Source organism: Rhinoraja longicauda, chromosome 1, assembly GCF_053455715.1.
Source record: "Rhinoraja longicauda isolate Sanriku21f chromosome 1, sRhiLon1.1, whole genome shotgun sequence".
Taxonomy (NCBI): domain Eukaryota; kingdom Metazoa; phylum Chordata; class Chondrichthyes; order Rajiformes; family Arhynchobatidae; genus Rhinoraja; species Rhinoraja longicauda.
In genome coordinates this window covers 120,728,417-120,746,680 of record NC_135953.1, presented here as the reverse complement: position 1 = coordinate 120,746,680, position 18,264 = coordinate 120,728,417, and the positions used below count along the sequence as shown (strand labels likewise).

General features: G+C 38.9%; 1 protein-coding gene across 7 annotated transcripts in view; it reads left to right on the top strand.

Moving 5' to 3' along the window:
* kiaa1109 (KIAA1109 ortholog) overlaps positions 1-18,264 on the top strand; it is a 292,965-nt gene that overhangs the window by 234,289 nt on the left and 40,412 nt on the right. For 3 of the 7 annotated variants that reach the window (XM_078405533.1, XM_078405508.1, XM_078405517.1), the window contains 8 exons: positions 2,910-3,019; positions 7,447-7,546; positions 9,509-9,571; positions 11,016-11,254; positions 13,155-13,379; positions 13,848-14,028; positions 16,495-16,684; positions 17,368-17,529. In XM_078405533.1, the coding sequence (XP_078261659.1) occupies positions 2,910-3,019; positions 7,447-7,546; positions 9,509-9,571; positions 11,016-11,254; positions 13,155-13,379; positions 13,848-14,028; positions 16,495-16,684; positions 17,368-17,529 (1,270 nt within the window). The remainder of the gene's footprint in view (positions 1-2,909; positions 3,020-7,446; positions 7,547-9,508; positions 9,572-11,015; positions 11,255-13,154; positions 13,380-13,847; positions 14,029-16,494; positions 16,685-17,367; positions 17,530-18,264) is intronic. The other 4 variants (XM_078405525.1, XM_078405552.1, XM_078405561.1 and 1 more) reach the window with 4 other exon arrangements.

Sequence of the window (18,264 nt, the reverse complement as noted above, 5' to 3'; positions counted from 1 at the left end):
TTTGAACGAGCAGATAGGATGTATCAATACACTTCAGAATTAATTATGCTACTACCATCAGCAGTTGTATCCCCAATGAAGATAAGTGAGCCATTACTTTCAGCAGCCATACATGCCCAGGCCATAACGCCCCCACCACCGTGTTTCACAGATGAGGTGGTATGCTTTGGATCTTGGGCATTTCCTTCTCTCCTCCATAATTTGCTCTTGCCATCACTCTGATATAAGTTAATCTTCGTCTCATCTGCCCACAAGACCTTTTTTCCAGAACTGTGGTTGCTCTTTTAAGTACTTCTTGGAAACTGTAACCTGGCCATCCTATTTTTACAGCTACCCAGAAGTTTGCATCTTGCAGTGTAGCTTCTGTATTTCTGTTCATGAAGTCTTCTGTGGACAATGGTCATTGACAATACCACACCTGACTCCTGATCTGTCTTTCTGATCTGTCAGACAGGTGTTTGGGATTTTTCTTTATTATAGAGAGAATTCTTCTGTCATCAGCTGCGGAGGTCTTCCTTGGCCTGCCAGTCCCTTTGTGATTAGTAAGCTCACCAGTGCTCTCTTTCTTCTTAATGATGTTCCAAACAGTTGATTTTGGTAAGCCTAAGGATTGGCTGATGTCACTAACAGCTTTATTCTTGTTTCTCAGTCATAATGGCTTCTTTTACTTTCATTGGCACAACTTTGGTTCTCATGTTGATAAACAGCAATAAAAGTTTCCACAGGTGATGGAAAAACTGGAGGAAAGACTCGGTGCTGAGAGCTCACTTATACCTGCATTAAGGAGGCATTTAAACACACCTGAGCAATTACAAACCCCTGTGAAGCTATGTGTCCCAAACATTATGGTGCCCTGAAATGGGGGGACTATGTATAAACACAGCTGTAATTTCTACATGGTGAAACCAAAATGTATAAAAATGGCAATATGCACTTTAACCACATGTGATTTTTTTTCTGTTACAAATCTCAAATTGTGGAGTACAGAGGCAAATAAATAAATGATGGGTCTTTGTCCCAAACATTATGGAGGGCACTAGATCCTTTGAATTTATTCTTAGAATTGGGTCTTGTCTAAATCTTAGAATAAATGACATTCCAGTTATGATTACTATCTCAAAGAGTAATCTTTGAATTATGAATATGGAATTAGATGGACTGTGAACAATTGAGGACAAAGATACATATATTCAGGCTAAATCAATGCATTAATTACATTAGTTAACTATCAAAGGTATTTAAAAAAGTTTGCCAACCTATTAGTTCCTGTATCAGTCAGTCTTGTAAATTTATGTTCCTGAGAAACAATTCACGCTTCACACATTTGATTGCCAGCGGTTAAGTTTCATTTCAACCGTTCGTGTTTGAATATTATGTTACTGCTTTCTCCATTCAAATGATGACTTATCAGCTGATTACAGCAGAATTGACCATGGATTGTAAGATTTGAAATTGTCAACCTTTGGAGAAATTTGAAACCAGGTGTATAGATTTGAAGGTAGGCACATCAGAGGACAGGAAATATTGCATTCAGTGATTATAGTAATGATAGCAAAACAGTACATAGAGTCTGCTTATGTACATACAGTTTTAACAAGTTAGACCTTGGAAATTTGGATGACTCGGGTCGTAAGGAAAATTGGAGTTGAAATGTAAGGGGGGTGAGTATATGCAAGAATTTCAATACTGCATAATCTCAGCTAGACTGTACAATATTCTTGAGGTGAAAATATTTGTTATGAAACAATTGGGAAGTATGACGTCTTGAACATTAAGCAGGATTTTATTCAATCTGACTGTGTATGGGCTTAGTTGAGAGAAGATGACATCAGTAGCAAGGAAGCAACATTTATGGCAGGCATCGGTTTTCGGCCTCAATTTGTAAATGAATAAGTTGTGATTCATCTGAGACTTTAGACTTTAGAGGCATAATGCGGAAACAGACCCTTCAGCCGACCACTGATCACCCCGTACACTAACACTATCCTACACACTGGGGACAATTTACAATTTTGCTGAAGCCAATTAACCTACAAAACTGTATGTCTTTGGAGTGTGAGAGGAAACCGGAACACCCTGGGAAAACCTATGTGGTCACAGGGAGAATGTACAAACTCTGTTCAGACAGCACCCGCAGTCAGGATCGAACCCAGGTCTCTGGCGCTCTAAGGCAGCAACACTCGTGCTGCGCAATTGTGCCACTCCTTTATTTCGCTCGAGATTTTAGTTTGTGTGGACAGTATCTCTCCTCAAAAGTAGTCATGTGATCCACAGACTGGTTGGATAAGTAGAATTCAGTTTTAGCTCAGAAATGGAAAATAACTACTTGTACGTGTTATTTGAGATTTGGCTTGCAATTGAAAAAGAGAGAAAAATGAGCCTAAAAGGGACCCTGGATAAATTAACAGGAGGCATTAGGGAAGGGGATTTTTATACAGTAGATGTATTAGTTTTATCCACACACATGTAAGTAATGCCATTTAAAGTGACATAATTTATCTAATCAGATAAAAGCTAAACAAGAATTCAAAGATATTTTGAAAAAAAATTAGAAATTAATGGCAAAATCTGCATCCATGCTTGAGATTGAACCTCGGCCAGGATGGTGAGCTATGGCAGTTACATTCCACGCAAGAGTATCAGTGAATAAGGACTCCTTGGCTTCTTGATGCACCATGTGAATATTAAATAATGTTTGTGGGCAAGATTTAACTAACACAGAACATTGGAGTTAACATTAGAAAGCAGACAATAGGTTTGTGTCAGATAGTGTTAGTTTAACATACATGGTCAACAAGTTAAAACATGGGATGACAATAGTTCATAAAATGTGTAGCCTCATCATCTTTTATCTGTTTTGTTTATTTCAATGTATTTCCAAAATTTACGGACATTTATGATTTTTGTAGGCTGCGTCTCTTAAGGATAAATGGGGTCTAGGCTATAAGCCTAGCTACAACAGATCAAAAAGTATCTCGGCTTCTGGAAGACCACCTTTGAGAAGACCAGACAGGACCAGGTGAAATGCATGTTTCCGGTTAATGTTTTTTGTAATTTGGTAGACTTTTCTAATTTAAAAGACTTTTGTGCACCATTTTGGATTAGATTCAATGAATTGCATTTTAAAGTGCAGTCACTGCAGTTATGTAGACAAACGGGTTTCATCCACTGAATGAAGACCAAGGTAATAAATGAACGATTAATTTGATTTTTTTTAAACTGGAGTTGGGGATTTTTTTAAAAGATATTGGAATTTAAAAAAAAATAATGTTTTGTTTATTTATTACCAATTTAAGCTAGCAGAATAGCCAGGCGGGGTATTTGTTTTGCATCTTCTTTGAATGATCATATGAACAGAAGATTTTACCCTCTGGTTTGGGTCTAGATTGCATGTTCAGTCAGACAGCATGGAAGCAACTTTTCAGTCCATCTCGTCCATGCCCCAAGATGCCCCATCTAAGCTAGTACAGTCTGTCTGCAGTTGGCCCATATCCCTCTAAACCATTCCTTTCCATGTACCTGTCCAAGTATTTTTTAAATGCTGTTATAATTCCTGCCTCAGCTATGTCCTCTGGCAGGTCTTTCTATATACCCACCACCCTCTGAGTGAAAACATTGCTCCTCGGGTTCCTATTATATCTTTCCTCTATCATCTTAAAGGGCCTGTCCCACTTTAGGCGATTTTAAGGCGACTGCCGGCGACTGTCAAAGTCGTAGCAGATCGCCAAACTTTTCTTTTACCCGACGACAATGTCCACGACAATGCCGAGTCAGGTCGAAATTACAGCGTCTTCGTAAACATCGCAAAATTCCCACGCTGTCAATGCTTCTCCGGCGTCCTAATTTACGCTGAAATCACTGACAAGTCGGTAACTACTTGAGAGTTTTTTACTATAACATCTTGTATGGGTTACTTAAAAACCAAGCTTCACTGTAACAAGGCATAAACTGGATTTACTTCCAGTTTACTAATAGCTGTATTTAAAAAACTAATTTTAAAAGTGGTTAAGTGGATTTTTGTGAAAAGTGTGTGGGCATTCTTTGAAAATGTACAGGAGATGCATATCTGGTTTCTGGGATGCATATCTGGGTTGGGAGCCCACTTTAAATGTAATGGCTGATTGCCATAAACCGCAAAATTCCCACGCTTACCTGACCGTCAAACTGTCGCCTCCAATCTACCTGTCAAATGTCCTGATGGTAAATAAATTGGTTAAACACAAGCATTTTATGATATTTTGAAATGACTTTACTTATGTGCTTCTAAATGCATCTAAGAGAACCTAGCAAACCTGGGGACACCAGGCGACAGCGCCCGCAATAAGCAACGATACCTGGCGACAAGCCAGCTGTCGCCGAGAAATTTCACTCCGGATGATTTCTCAGCGACGCGCTGAGATCCACTACGATTCTTGGAAGACTCCTCACAATCATGCCCGCGACACCCCGGCGAACTGTCAGCTACAGCCTAGTCGCCGGCAGTCGCCTTAAAATTGCCTAAAATGGGACAGGCCATAAAATCTATAACCTCTGGTTCATGATTTCCCTATCCTGGGTAAAAGACTGCATTGATCCTAATGATTCCTCCCATGATTTTACACATTTCTATAACATCACCCCTCAGTTTCATTTGCTTCAAGCAATAAAATACCAGCTTGACCAACCTTTTCCGTAGCTCAGGCCCTTGGGTCCTGCCCAACCTATCCCTTTTGTTCTGGTCCTCGAGTCTTACTGTCTTTGAAGGTTTTTTATCAGTTAGTTACAACCAACCGCAGTTAAAGAACGCTTTTTTTTTGCTGCACTGAATAATGGGCATTTTCATCAAAGAAATTGCATTGATCATTTTTTAATTAAATGATGCTGATAATTACAGCCAGACAGCAGTATTGCACACCTACATCATTAAAATGGGGTCTGTCGGATAATTACTTGTTTCTGCCACAACAGATTAATCTCTAATTTTACAGATCACAATCTGACAAAATTCATATATTTTGGAAAGAAGGAAGCTATGTCCTACAGAGAATAGAACAATTAGGATACATATGAATCGTGAAATGTTTCAGAGGCCCACTAATGATAATTGCATGACATATTACGATTGGCAAAATAATACCATTATTCAATCAGTAAATGTAAAACTTGTTTTTGAAAATCAGTTAAACTTGATGTTTATTAAAATGCTAACATGTTAAATTGTTGAGTATGTATTCAAAACAGTTCATCTAAGATTCTTAATTAATTAGGAATAAGTAGCTCCAGTCTGAAATATTCTCTAAAATATTCCATAATACCTGCAGCTTCTGATTTGTGTAAAATTCACATTCTAATAGTCATTCAATTAGTGAAAAATGATTCAAACATACTGGTACCCTACTTAGAGAGTCAATATCTTAGAGAGTATTATTTCATTATAATACTCCATTCATTATAACACTCCATTCAACCGCTTCTATCGGGCTTCCAAGGACTTTGGGCTGATCATCAGCCTGAAGCAGATGAACGTCCTTGGACATGACGTCCTGTCATCACCATCGACAACTACAAACTCAATGCCGTCCATCATTTCACGTACCTCGGCTCTACCATCACCAACAACCTCTCCTTGGACACAGAGATTGACAAGAGGATCGAGAAGGCAGCTACAACTCTCGCTCGCCTCACAACTCGAGTGTGGACCAATCCAAAGCTGACAGTGAAGACAAAGATAGCAGTCTACAACGCCTGTGTCAACAGCACGCTATTGTACGGCAGTGAGACATGGACTACATATGCCAGACTGGAGAGAAGACTCGACACCTTCCACCTTAGAAGCATCCGCCGTATCCTGGATATATCCTGGCAAGACAGAGTGTCCAACGCCGAGATTCTGTCTCGCGTTGGCCTTCCGAGTATGTACACTCTACTCAGGCAGTGCAGGCTGCGGTGGCTGGGCCATGTCCACCGCATGGAGGATGGCCGTATACCAAAAGTCATCCTCTATGGAGAGCTAACATCTGGGAGGATAACCATCGGCCACCCCCAGCTACGTTACAAGGATGTCTGCAAGACAGATTTGAAGGTGCTCGACATCGATGTGGAGTCCTGGGAGAGCCTTGCAGCTGACCAACCGTACAAGGTGGAGAGGTACCCTGAACCAATATCTCAAAACGGGGGAAGAGAAACTGATGAACGCAGCGGCAGAAAACTCGGGCACGCAGAAAGGAGGGCAGCAACTTCAACAGACCAGAGTCCACACACAAATGTGACCTTTGCGACAGAGACTGTCACTCCCGCATTGACCTCTTCAGCCACAAGCGACGCTGCTCTAGCCGAGGTGTGGAGCAAGCAGCCAACTAGGATGCATCACCCATGGTCAGCCATGACTGAGGGGGCCTAAGAAGACTCCATTCAAACACTCACATGCATATTCCACTGCCCAGACTGCATGCTGTGCACTGTTGATGGGAACCCCTACGTTTGCAATTTGTTGGTTTGGAACCCATGCATGAATTCCTGCACTTCGCTAGCACTGTCATAACTTGGTGTGGGCAGTACCACTGAAGGCAGGTTTGTGGCTCTGGGTGTCGACAGATCTTCCAGGTTCTATAAGTGCTCTCATTACCTCCTATAGGATTATCCTCTCTTTGTTTGGCTGTATAGCTCATTCCAGCCAGAGATTTCTCCAATGTAACAAGCTCAAAGGCCAGTGTTCATAGGGGATGGGAAGCAGAGGTGTTCACACCAGGTTCCCAGTGCATTAGAAAGTTGTCCGTAATGCAACTCCATATTTATAATATCTTTTTAGCGCTGATTCCATTAGTGCTCTTATTCCTGAGAATGTAGCCTGAGCACAAAACAAAGTGAGATTTATGTCCACATAATTGTTCATGTATGTTATTCAAACAATCTTCTATCAGAACAATCTTCTATCAAAGGATGTGATAGCTTTGGAGAGGGTGCAGAGGAGATTCACCAGGATGCTGCCAGGGATGAAGGGCCTCGGCTATGAGGGGAGACTGAGCAGACTGGGGTTGTTTTCCCTGGAGCAGAGAAGGCTGAGAGGGGACATGATCGAGGTGTACAAGATCATGAGGGGCATAGATAAGGTAGATGGCGGGGAACTTCTTCCACTGGTGGAAGGTTCAACAACGAGGGGACATAGATACAGGGTAAGGGGAGGGAGGTTTCGGGGGGATGTGAGAAAGAACTTTTTCACCCAGAGGGTGGTTGGAGTCTGGAACTCGCTGCCTGGGGTGGTGGTGGAGGCGGGAACACTCACAACGTTTAAGAGGCATTTGGATGGGCACTTGAAATGCTACAACATTCAGGGCTACGGTCCAAATGCGGGAAAATGGGATTAAAATTAGACTGTGTTTGGTAACGGGCGGCACGGACACGATGGGCCGAAGGGCCTCTTTCTGTGCTGTAGGACTCTATGACTCTATGACTCTAATCTTCTATCAGTTCCAGAGTTAATGAGGTTGAAGATGCAGGTGAAGTCCAAACTCCAGAGCAACCTACACCAGGGTCAGGACCAAGAGTGTCTTTTAAAGTGCAGGAAATGGTAAGGCTTCTGTAAAGATTAACGATTGATTTTATTGCAGATGATGCCTTTGAGCCTTGTACTTTTGTAGCGTGTATCAATAAGGTTATTAAGGAGGAACGTCTACGATAATATATACAAACTGAACAATATGACTTATTTATCTCGCTCTCAAAACTCTAATCTTAAATATAAAGATAATTAAGGTTGACATTTCAAGAATGAGGCCAACAAAGAAATCTGCATTGTTTAATTTTCTTGGTTTCAGAAGAAACATATATTAAAAACAAAGTCAATTTTCCTGCAAGACTACAAAAGAGAATATTAATTCATCCCATCAAGTTTATGTATGAAATAGAAAAGTTTTCTGATTTATTTTCTTTTTGTTAAAGATTCTTTTTTTTTTAGTTTGTACCTATTTAAAAATATAACACCCATAAATCATGTCTTTTTTAAAGCAATTACATATAACTGGAAATGCAATTGAAATTTTAATATTAACTAGACGACCCGTGGACCCATTGGGTTCCCGTTGTGATGCCAGCGATCTCAAAATGGCGATCCCATCTTGTGTATATATATATATGTATGTAGATACATACATATGTATGTACATATATATGTATATGTATGTAGAGGGAGCCACTCACCCCGGCCCCGGGCGGCCATCTGGTTTTAATTTTTTATTGAAAACTGGATCCAAATTTTAAACTTGCTCAAAAAAGTGTTGTATTGTAGTCATAATTAGATGAGCAATAATACAGGAAATTAACTGGTCAAAACCAAAATTAGAGTTTTTGTTGAGATTAAGTCGTTAAATTATGTTGATCGAATTTCTGTTTCTGAAAATAGAAATTCTCTCTCCCGCTTTAACTCTCTTTCTCGAGATGTAATCATGATATTGGTGAAGAAAACAAATATTTTAAAGCAGTGATGTAGGGTAAAATAATGTCAAGGTCATTAAATGGAGAGTTTATAAAAAATGCTTACACAATATTGATGAGGCTAAAGGGTAAAACAAACACGTAGTTTCACTGTTCTCTAATATCTCAGATTTTTCTTTTACAACTGTTCTGACTCCTGCTTTTTAAGAACAACAATGTTATGACCCGAATTCAGATCTTTCAGTCGGGTCTCCCCTATTTGACTGGAATGTTGAAGACGCATGCTAGTTACTGGACTAACTCTGGTGTCTTTATAGTGTGGGATTCTAGGAAATCACGGTTAATCTCCAAAATGAAATGTTAATTTACTGATCTTATGTCAATTTCAATCTCCCTTCAATGTTATTTAATCTCCTGCACCATATGAAGATGGTTGTGACAAAAATGAATGTTCAGCAACCTCTCTGTTGCTTTAATAGGAAAACTAAGAGGTTTCTTGACTCGTCATTCTTTCATTAAAAAGTAGCATCCATTTACTAATATTTCAACGTCAAAAGATTGGAAAATCATTGTGCAGATCTTACCACGTGAATTTGGGCCAGCATGTTAAATATGTTATTAATCTGAATTATTGGCGCATCTTACTTTCTTCTGCTCTATTAAATCTTCCTTATTTAGCCTATTGTTATGTCATTAACACTAAACTGAATATTGATATTTTCTTCCTTCAATATATCTACTCCTGTGGGAATCGCCAAATTGTTTTTCAAACTTTACAAATTAAAAGAAGTCAAAAATTGATCAGTCAACCTCTACATTGTCAATGGAAGCTATTAATAGTATTATAATATGATTATAGAGATAAATTTAGCTGATAAATATAATTTTGCAGAGAGCCTTGAAATCTGATGTTAAAGTTAAATGACTGTGCACAGAAATATTGGTTATGAAAAAGATAGGAACATTCATACTTTGCATTACATCATCTGTTTCAGTACAGGTAACCGATATCATTTGTTACTTAAATTGTCCAAGTAATGGGAGTATTGCATGTTGTAAATTATTATATAATGACATTTTCCTTTTTACTTCATTGAAGCTGAATGATACAGCTTTGGCCCTAACAAGGCAAGTCAGCACCCCAAAGGAAGGGTATTTTCAGGTACTGGTTTCACATCTGCTCGCACTGAAATCAATTGCTTCATGGGGGAATCTTCTTGACATTCTATCAGCTTTAAACTTTGCAAGTTCAGTTTCACACAATATACGTGTGAAACAGACTAATTGAATAATCAATGTGTAGAACATCACTTAGCTACTTTTGCAGCACAACAGGTGGTACAAAGGTAGTTTAACAAATTAGTTTCAAAACATTTTGCCATGGTTGTTTGAAAATCAGTCCAGTGTTTTAAAGGTGCATAATCATTAAAATGTAAACTTGAGGAAGTAATTTTACTCCATAGATGACATTATTGGTTTAATATGATATTCAAAGTATGATCTCAGTCACACGCCGTAGTGTTCCTGAACTTGCATTGCACTTTTTCTCAACTAACCCACCATTTTCTTCAATCTGCAGGTAATGTTATTTTGTGCTGAATTTGTTTAATTAACATTCATCTCTATCGCCATGGTCTATATAGGATGAAAGAAAGATCTATGGTTGTTTTTGTAATAAAAGTTGAGACTTGCACTCAATGATATTACAAAAAATACATAAATCATTTTATTTCATTGGGTGCTAAATATTATTTTTCATGAATTATTTTCTAAATTGACAAGCAGATAAAATGCCACATTTCTTAAAGATTATTTGGAAAACTTTCTAGAATTCCTCATGGGTTGTGAGAGTTTTGCAATTGGCTTTTGATGCGTTGGGAAGCAAACAAATAAGCTGGGATATCTACTATGCTACAAAGAGGGAATTTGTGAACTTCATCGTCCCTCATGGCCAGATAGTCTGCAAAGGGAATTGCTTTGTACCCTCTAGTACCCTCCATATTTAAAGTGGTTGGAAAGCTGTGGCTAGAGATTACATAATTTACACCCTTGCTTTCCCTCAATAACCAATAAGGTATCTAATTTCTTGAAGGCTGACTTTTCATTTCCAGTGATGGTACTAGTCTTGTTTCCTAGATGGTTACAATGCAAGTAAGAATCAATGGGTTAAAGCAATTGCTTCTGTTATAAATCATCATCGCCTTCAATTCTCAAACATACTATTTATCTCCAACTTACTATGAAGTTCCCATCATTGAAAGTACTTGTACTTGTGCTCCTTCGTAGGTCCACATATAAAGGTTCTATTTAACAGACAAGATAACTTCCAAGTTCTTGGGGACATTTTTGTTTCATAATTCCAGTGCTTTTTTTTAACCATCTTTGGCAGTAGATTTCTTCGGCACTTTTACTGATTTCAAACTATTTATCTAGATTGATTAAAACATTGTCTAATTTACTATTTCTCCTCTCATTTTGCAAAGCCATTCTCTCTGCTTGAATGTAGATGGTGATTGGGTTCTAATTCAAACCAATACTAAAATTATTCATAGATACTTGGTACATAAAAGTAATTATTAACTTTTAAATTTTCTTTATGGCATCAGTACCCCGAGGAAACAGAAATGGATCTGTTATCAGTCACCATTGATAGTCCATCTCATTTTTCACCTGTCAGTGAACGTTCAGTGTTTAGTTCACCTAACACCCCACGTGTTGCTCAACCAAGACTTGCCTTCCAGCTTGATGATGCAAAGCGCGATGATAGTTTGACATCTTCTAGTGAAGAATCTGACCGGGAGGAAGATTATGAGAAAGAAAAAATACAAAATATCAGGAGGACACCGTAAGCAACTCTCTTTATTGTTATTTGTAAATTCTAATCATTGGTTCCAGAATCTACTTGAGAATGAAGTTTTTAAAACATTACATGTAGGCACAGAATTGGGTTAGATGTATTTATTTTTACCCAGTTTATTTACATCAAAAGATAGTGCCTGTGGTCAATTCCTCGGTTAAATATTGATACCGCAGCAAATTTGTGCTGTAAATTTTGAGAATTTCTTCTTGACATAGGAAGAGAAGCAGCGAAGTTGCTGAGTGAATAAGGAAGCAAATCAGACAGTGGGAATGAATCTTTCATTTTCCATTTGGCAGATGGTTACTTATGAGGAACCGTAGCATCCGCAAGGTGGGGGTAGGGTCTCCTTGATTGATGATCAGTACCCTTGATATATTTACACTGTCCTTTATCTATCAAAATTTGCTATATTTAACTGTTTGCTCCCGAAATACCGCCAAAACGGTACACGATTGCACGACAATTTTAGGCCCACCTTACTCACCATTAGCCTGGGGTCTGTGTTTGCCAAGGTTCATTCAAATTGGTCTTATATTTTTAAAGTTATTCACATTTTAAAGTTTAAAAATTACCCTTTCAACTTACCATGGCCGTCTTCAGCGCTCGACGTCACAATAGGACCCACCCGAGTGAAGGGAGTGGCGGCCAATGAGGGGTGGGGGGGCACGATGGCCGCCGGAGGCGGGATCCACCACTGTGAAGGGAATGGTGGCCATTGAGAGAGCAGGGGTGCTGAGCCGACGAGCTGCCACTAACTTTAATGAATGCGCTTCCCCCCCCCCCCCCCCCCCCAACGGGTGCACGCTTGTCTAGTTAGAGATAAAATTTCCTCATGATTTAAAAGAGTATCTTTAATCCAACAACCTATCTAAACGGGTTCCTTTTTATTACAACCTAACTAAATGACTTATCTGCTTATCAGTTGGAAACTTATATTTGCAAAGAGACAGCAATAATCAGTTGTGAGTCTTAGATTAAAATTGCTGTGAAAGAGCACAAGTGAAGAAACTTGTGAGTCACCCGCAGTCAATATGTTGGATATGCACATCATTAGAGAATCAGACAATGAAAGCTAAATTTTAAAGGTATTTAAATCCAACATGGGTGATTGTTTATGTACAGTTTACTGCTTGACAAATTCTTGAACGTATTTTTGGAAGTGACAATCCAAATGAGTTGTGGACATTTCTATGCTGCAACTTTGTTGAATTTTAACAATGAAATGAAGCATGAACAATATACCGTAGCATTAAAGTAAAAAACAAGATACCCAATGGAGTTGATGTTGGAACCAGCTCTTAGATTCAAATCACATTAATGATTGGGATGCATAGTAGTTAAATTTGTGTTTCGCTACAAACTAAATTTAACCATGTTTCAGGAAGTACCACAGTAATTACTGTTAAATAAAATAAATTAACTGGAAAAAATGCACTTAAAATGTAATGGTTACCTGTGGAGGATGCTAATAAAAAGAAAGATGCTTAATTTTATGTTTCTAATTGAAATTAAATTTACATTTAATCTAATCATTCATGACAAAATGTACAACCCTGAGTCTTAGTGATAGGTTGATTGCAGATAAATTGTTTGATAAATGAAAACTTAAAATTGGATCTCCAGTATCGCAGGCACACACTCAAGAAACCAGCAAATGTAGTCACATCGCCACAGACCTCTTTTGCAAACATGTTTCACATTCCGGACAGGACCAGAGGACACTTTCAAAGTAATAAAAGAAACATTTAAGGCGGATGTTTAGAAATTCTACATAATAGTAGTGGCACATGGAGAACAGGGGGAACATGAAAATGAGAGTAAAGCAATTATTCAATGTTAATGATTTTATGTTGTAAGTAGGTTAATTATTTTGATCATTTTGCAGACTCACTGTGCGGAAAAAGTCTCCAGGCTTTGCTGCAGTTCAGCAACTCTTTAGTGACCGATGGCCATCAGCAGCAATGAGCAGAAATTCTCTAAATGCGGCAACAGAAAGGAACATTGATTTTGAACTTGATGTTAGAGTTGAGATTGAAAGCGGAAAATGTGTATTGCATCCAACTACACAGCAGCCTCAACAAATGGAACATGATGAATTAAATGCAAAAAAGTAAGAAAACTCTCCAGTTTCAATTTCAGGTCGGCATTTTCTTCTGACCCTATGAGTGTCACTATTTTTATTCACTTTATATTTACATTCTCAAGTTCTGGAGTTCATGAGTTTCCTCCCTAAAACTTGGCACCTTTCTATCTCAGTTCCTTCTTTTAAGATACTATTTAAAATCATGTATAAACTGTATAATGTTGTCTCATTTGATTTGGTATCACATTTATGTCTGAAGCATCTGTGAAACATACTACATTAATGTTCCAAACAAGTGTATGTTGTGGTTTTTGCTACCGTTTTTAATTTGATTTTTAGATGCAACATATTAAAACCGAGTTAAAATCCTTGTTGACAGTGGCTTAAAAATTACAGAGGAAATCTTTAAATTTAATGTTTAATGGTTTAAAATTTACTTTCAGAGTTTGGAACATTGAAATGGAGACTGGTTAAATTATTTTTTTATTTGTACAGGAATATTGAGAAGAATTTAAAAAATGTGGACCAGGATACTCCCCCAAAGAAGAAAAAACCTCATCCAAACTATACATCAAATATACATTTATCAGGTGGGAAAAAAGTGCCACATACACTTCAGACCAAGACAACAGAATTTGAAACCACGGTTTTTTACATTCCAGGAGTAGATGTAAAGGTAACAAGTGCATCTTTATAATAAAGATTTACTTATAAATTGACCCTGTTCATAAGAAATAAGAAAGGCTTGCTCTATATTTATGCTATATGTTTTTCTTTGCAAATGTGATCTTTTCCAACACATCTACATCGAGCTGTGTCTAATCCATTTCCCAGATTTGCCACTGGCAGATTCCATCCATCTGCTCACAATGGCAGTGGCTTTTGAACTATTTTTAAATATCTCTAATCATTCACAAAGTTCAAAAAACAGTTCAAGGAGTTTTAAATGAAATAAATGAAAGTGGTTTTTAAAATGTTAGAATAACTTAAATTGCTACATGATAAAAATATTACAAACCTTAAAAGAAAATGATTTAAACACTTGACCTGGATTTTTTTTAACAATATTTGTAACACCATTCAAATGAGTAGATTGGCATCTGTATTTTAGATAGCACTGGTGTAAGTGTGAGCCACTGAGAGTAGAACAACTCCACCTTGCCAGTGATTTGCCATTGCAGTCAATGCTCACATCTAACCACCACTTGAAACCCTTGCTTCACTGAGCATGCATTCAAGTTCCAAGCAAACAGTGTCCATTGTCAATGCCTTACCTGGAATGTGAATAACATTCAGCAAAAAGGCATATAGATGGGCAACTTTTCTGTCTTTAATGGAATATCCAGAACTTCCAACATAGTTTTCATTGAAAACTTAGTTTTTGCTTATTATAATCCGAGATTTTCTTTCTGATATCTTCAGAATCAGAAGATTGCTGATATATTCTGCAATATCTTGATTAAACCCTGAATTTGTAATGACATTTCTTATTCTCGGTTGGTCAGGAGTACAGTGGCATCATGTCCTCATGCTTTACCTTACTGCTCTGTTATTCCCCTTTTTCAATGGACAGATTTCTGAAGAGAGTAAATAAATTTGTAGTGCTATTCTTACAGGAAATGTACGTCCAAAACAATTAGAATTAGCTAAACACTATCAATGACCCAGAGTTTCCTGCCAGCGGTGAACTGCCCATACTCGCTACTGACCTCATCACACAGTGCGATAGTTGTAAACTTAGCTTCTATCTGTCAACTTCCTGAGCAAAGTGTTTCTGATCCTCAGAGAACAGTGGCTGGATCTTGCATGCACAAATCTCATCTCTTGGGGGACTAATCATGACCACAAAACAGCTTAGGGAAACTTTTGACATGCCAGTTAACTTTGAAACATCTCATTACAATACAATACAATACAATATATCTTTATTGTCATTATACAGGGGTACAACGAGATTGGGAATGTGCCTCCCATACGATGCAATAAATTAATTAGCTAGTCAGTATTAATTTAAACAACCCAATGAAACAAATTGGAACAGTTTTAAAACAGAATAAAGTGCAAGTAGATCTGTGCCGGTTCACTGTGAGATGTGACCATCCGGCTCAGCAGGACCGGTTCATAGCAGCTATGGGGATGAAGCTGTTCCTGAGTCTGGAGGTGCGGGCGTAGAAGGCCTTGTATCGTCTGCCCGATGGTAGAAGTTCGAGCAGACTGTTGCAGGGGTGTGAAGAGTCTTTGTGGATGCTGGTGGCTTTTCTGAGGCATCGTGTGTTGTAGATGCCCTCCAAGGCTGGTAGCTGTGTTCCGATGGTCCTCTGAGCTCTATGGACTACCCGCTGAAGAGCTTTCCTCTCTGCCTCCGTGCAGCTGAGATACCACACAGGGATGCCATGTGTCAGGATGCTCTCTATGGTGCAGCGGTAGAATGTCGGCAGCAGCTGTTGGGGTAGACCAGACTTTTTCAGTGTTCTTAGGTAGAACAGTCGTTGCTGTGCCTTCTTGACCAGCGCAGCAGTGTTATTGGACCATGTGAGGTCCTCTGAAATGTGAGTGCCCAGAAACTTGAAGCTGGACACTCTCTCCACACTGTCCCCGTTGATAAAGATCGGGGCATATTCCCCGTTGTGTGACCTACGGAAGTTGATGATCAGCTCCTTGGTCTTGGTGGTATTTAGGGACAGGTTGTTTCTTTGTTTCTGAATGCCATTTTTGGTGATCATCAACTTCCGTAGGTCACACAACAGGGAATACGCCCCGATCTTTATCAACGGGGACAGTGTGGAGAGAGTGTCTAGCTTCAAGTTTCTGGGCACTCACATTTCGGAGAACCTCACATGGTCCAATAACACTGCTGCGCTGGTCAAGAAGGCACAGCAACGACTGTTCTACCTAAGAACACTGAAAAAGTCTGGTCTACCCCAACAGCTGCTGACGACCTTCTACCGCTGCACCATAGAGAGCATCCTAACACATGGCATCCCTGTGTGGTATCTCAGCTGCACGGAGGCAGAGAGGAAAGCTCTTCAGCGGGTAGTCCATAGAGCTCAGAGGACCATCGGAACACAGCTTTTTGAATGCTAAATTTTGTAAATGTTTCAGTTTGAGTTAAATATTTCTGACAGTTGCAATCTTTCAACAGCTGCATTACAATTCCAAAACACTGAAGACCGATTCTCCAAACGCCTCCAGAGGATCGTCTTTACCAAGAACTCTTTCTAAAGAATCAAAGCTGTCTGGAATGAAAGATACAAGTCTTCCTTCTCAATCCACTGCCACCATCACCAAGCCCACTTTATTGCTTCCTCCCCAACTTCCCCCTATACCATCAGGTATTTAATTTATAAAGGCATATCCCTCTATAAACACAACTTTATGGGGTTTTGTACTTCTGTGTTTTAGGCTGTATTTTGCAGTGAATTGCATTTAATGAGAAGTAATATTTAGCTTTGGGAGAAAAGATAATTAAGAATATACCCAAAGACAAAAATGTACAAGAAGCATGCGATAAGAGTAAGAAAGAGTATGGCATTCCTAATCTCTAATGATGATTAACCTATTATAAATTTATAATGTTGCTTGTTGGGGACTTGCAAGAAATTTACAAATATTTCCGTTTCTATGTAGGGACTAATTAGAGCGTTGTTATAAACGTAATTCTGGCTTTTCCAGTTTTCCTTTTCTTTTTTTATGTGTATTACACAAGATAATCTTTAGTGGGAACACATTCTCCAAAAGCTTGTGGGTGCTGCAGTTTGTCAGGCCCACAGGATAGTCAGTATAAAGAATAAAATATTTTAAAGTGCTAATAGAAAAAAAATCCCAGTGACTTTTGATCCAGTAGCGAACAATACATTAATGCGGATCTTGAATATAAATTCAATATGCATAATACCAGTGGCTTTCAATTTATTTTATTATTACCAGAATTTTAGAAAATTATATATATTAATGATGTATATAAAGAAATCATATTTCACATCGTGTTAACAAAATCATTATATTTTCCTTGCAGCCAAAGGGAAAGGGAGCGGAGGTGTGAAAACAGCAAAACTTTATGCTTGGGTTGCTTTGCAATCTCTTCCTGAAGAAATGGTCATTAGTCCTTGTCTGCTAGACTTCCTAGAAAAAGCTCTGGAAACAATTCCAATCACTCCAATTGAAAGAAATTACACAGGTATCTCAAAATAAAATGTCTTCCATTGATCAAAATGTGATAATCGTAGTTAACAATCTACTGATGACGAACCAACTTATTTTATGCCTTCCAGACCTGCCCATTAAAATATATTTCAAGATCAGTTTATTGTCACTTGTACCAATTAAGGTACAGTGAAATTTGAGTTACCATACAGCCACACTAAGTGAAAAGCAACAAGACACACAACCACATAAAAATTAACATAAACATCCATCACAGTGGATTCCACATTTCTCACTGTGATGGAAGGCAATAAAGTTAAATCCTCTTCCTCTTTGCTCTCCCGTGGTCGGGGCAGTCAAACCATCCGCAGTCGGGGCGACCAAAGCCCCCACAGCCGACGATCGAAGCCCCCGTCGGGGTGATCGAAACTCCCGCGTCGTGGAGGTTTAAACTCTCGCTCCAGCATGGAGCTCCCTCTCTTCTTACCAGCAACCGCGGGCTTCATGATGTTAAAAGTCCACAGGCCCCGTGGTTGGAACTTTGATCCCTGGCAAAGGGATCGCAAACTCCGCGATGTTGTCCCGCAGACTCCTACAGACCCCTGCAGCTTGGAGTGCCCGTCGGTCTCCAGGAAAGGCCGGCAACTCCATGATGTCAGGCCACAGTGGGGACGGAGATATGATACGGGAAAAAAATCGCATCTCCGTCGAGGTAAGAGATTGAAAAAAAGTTTATTTTGGGACCTGAAGTTCTGCCATCAAGAAAATG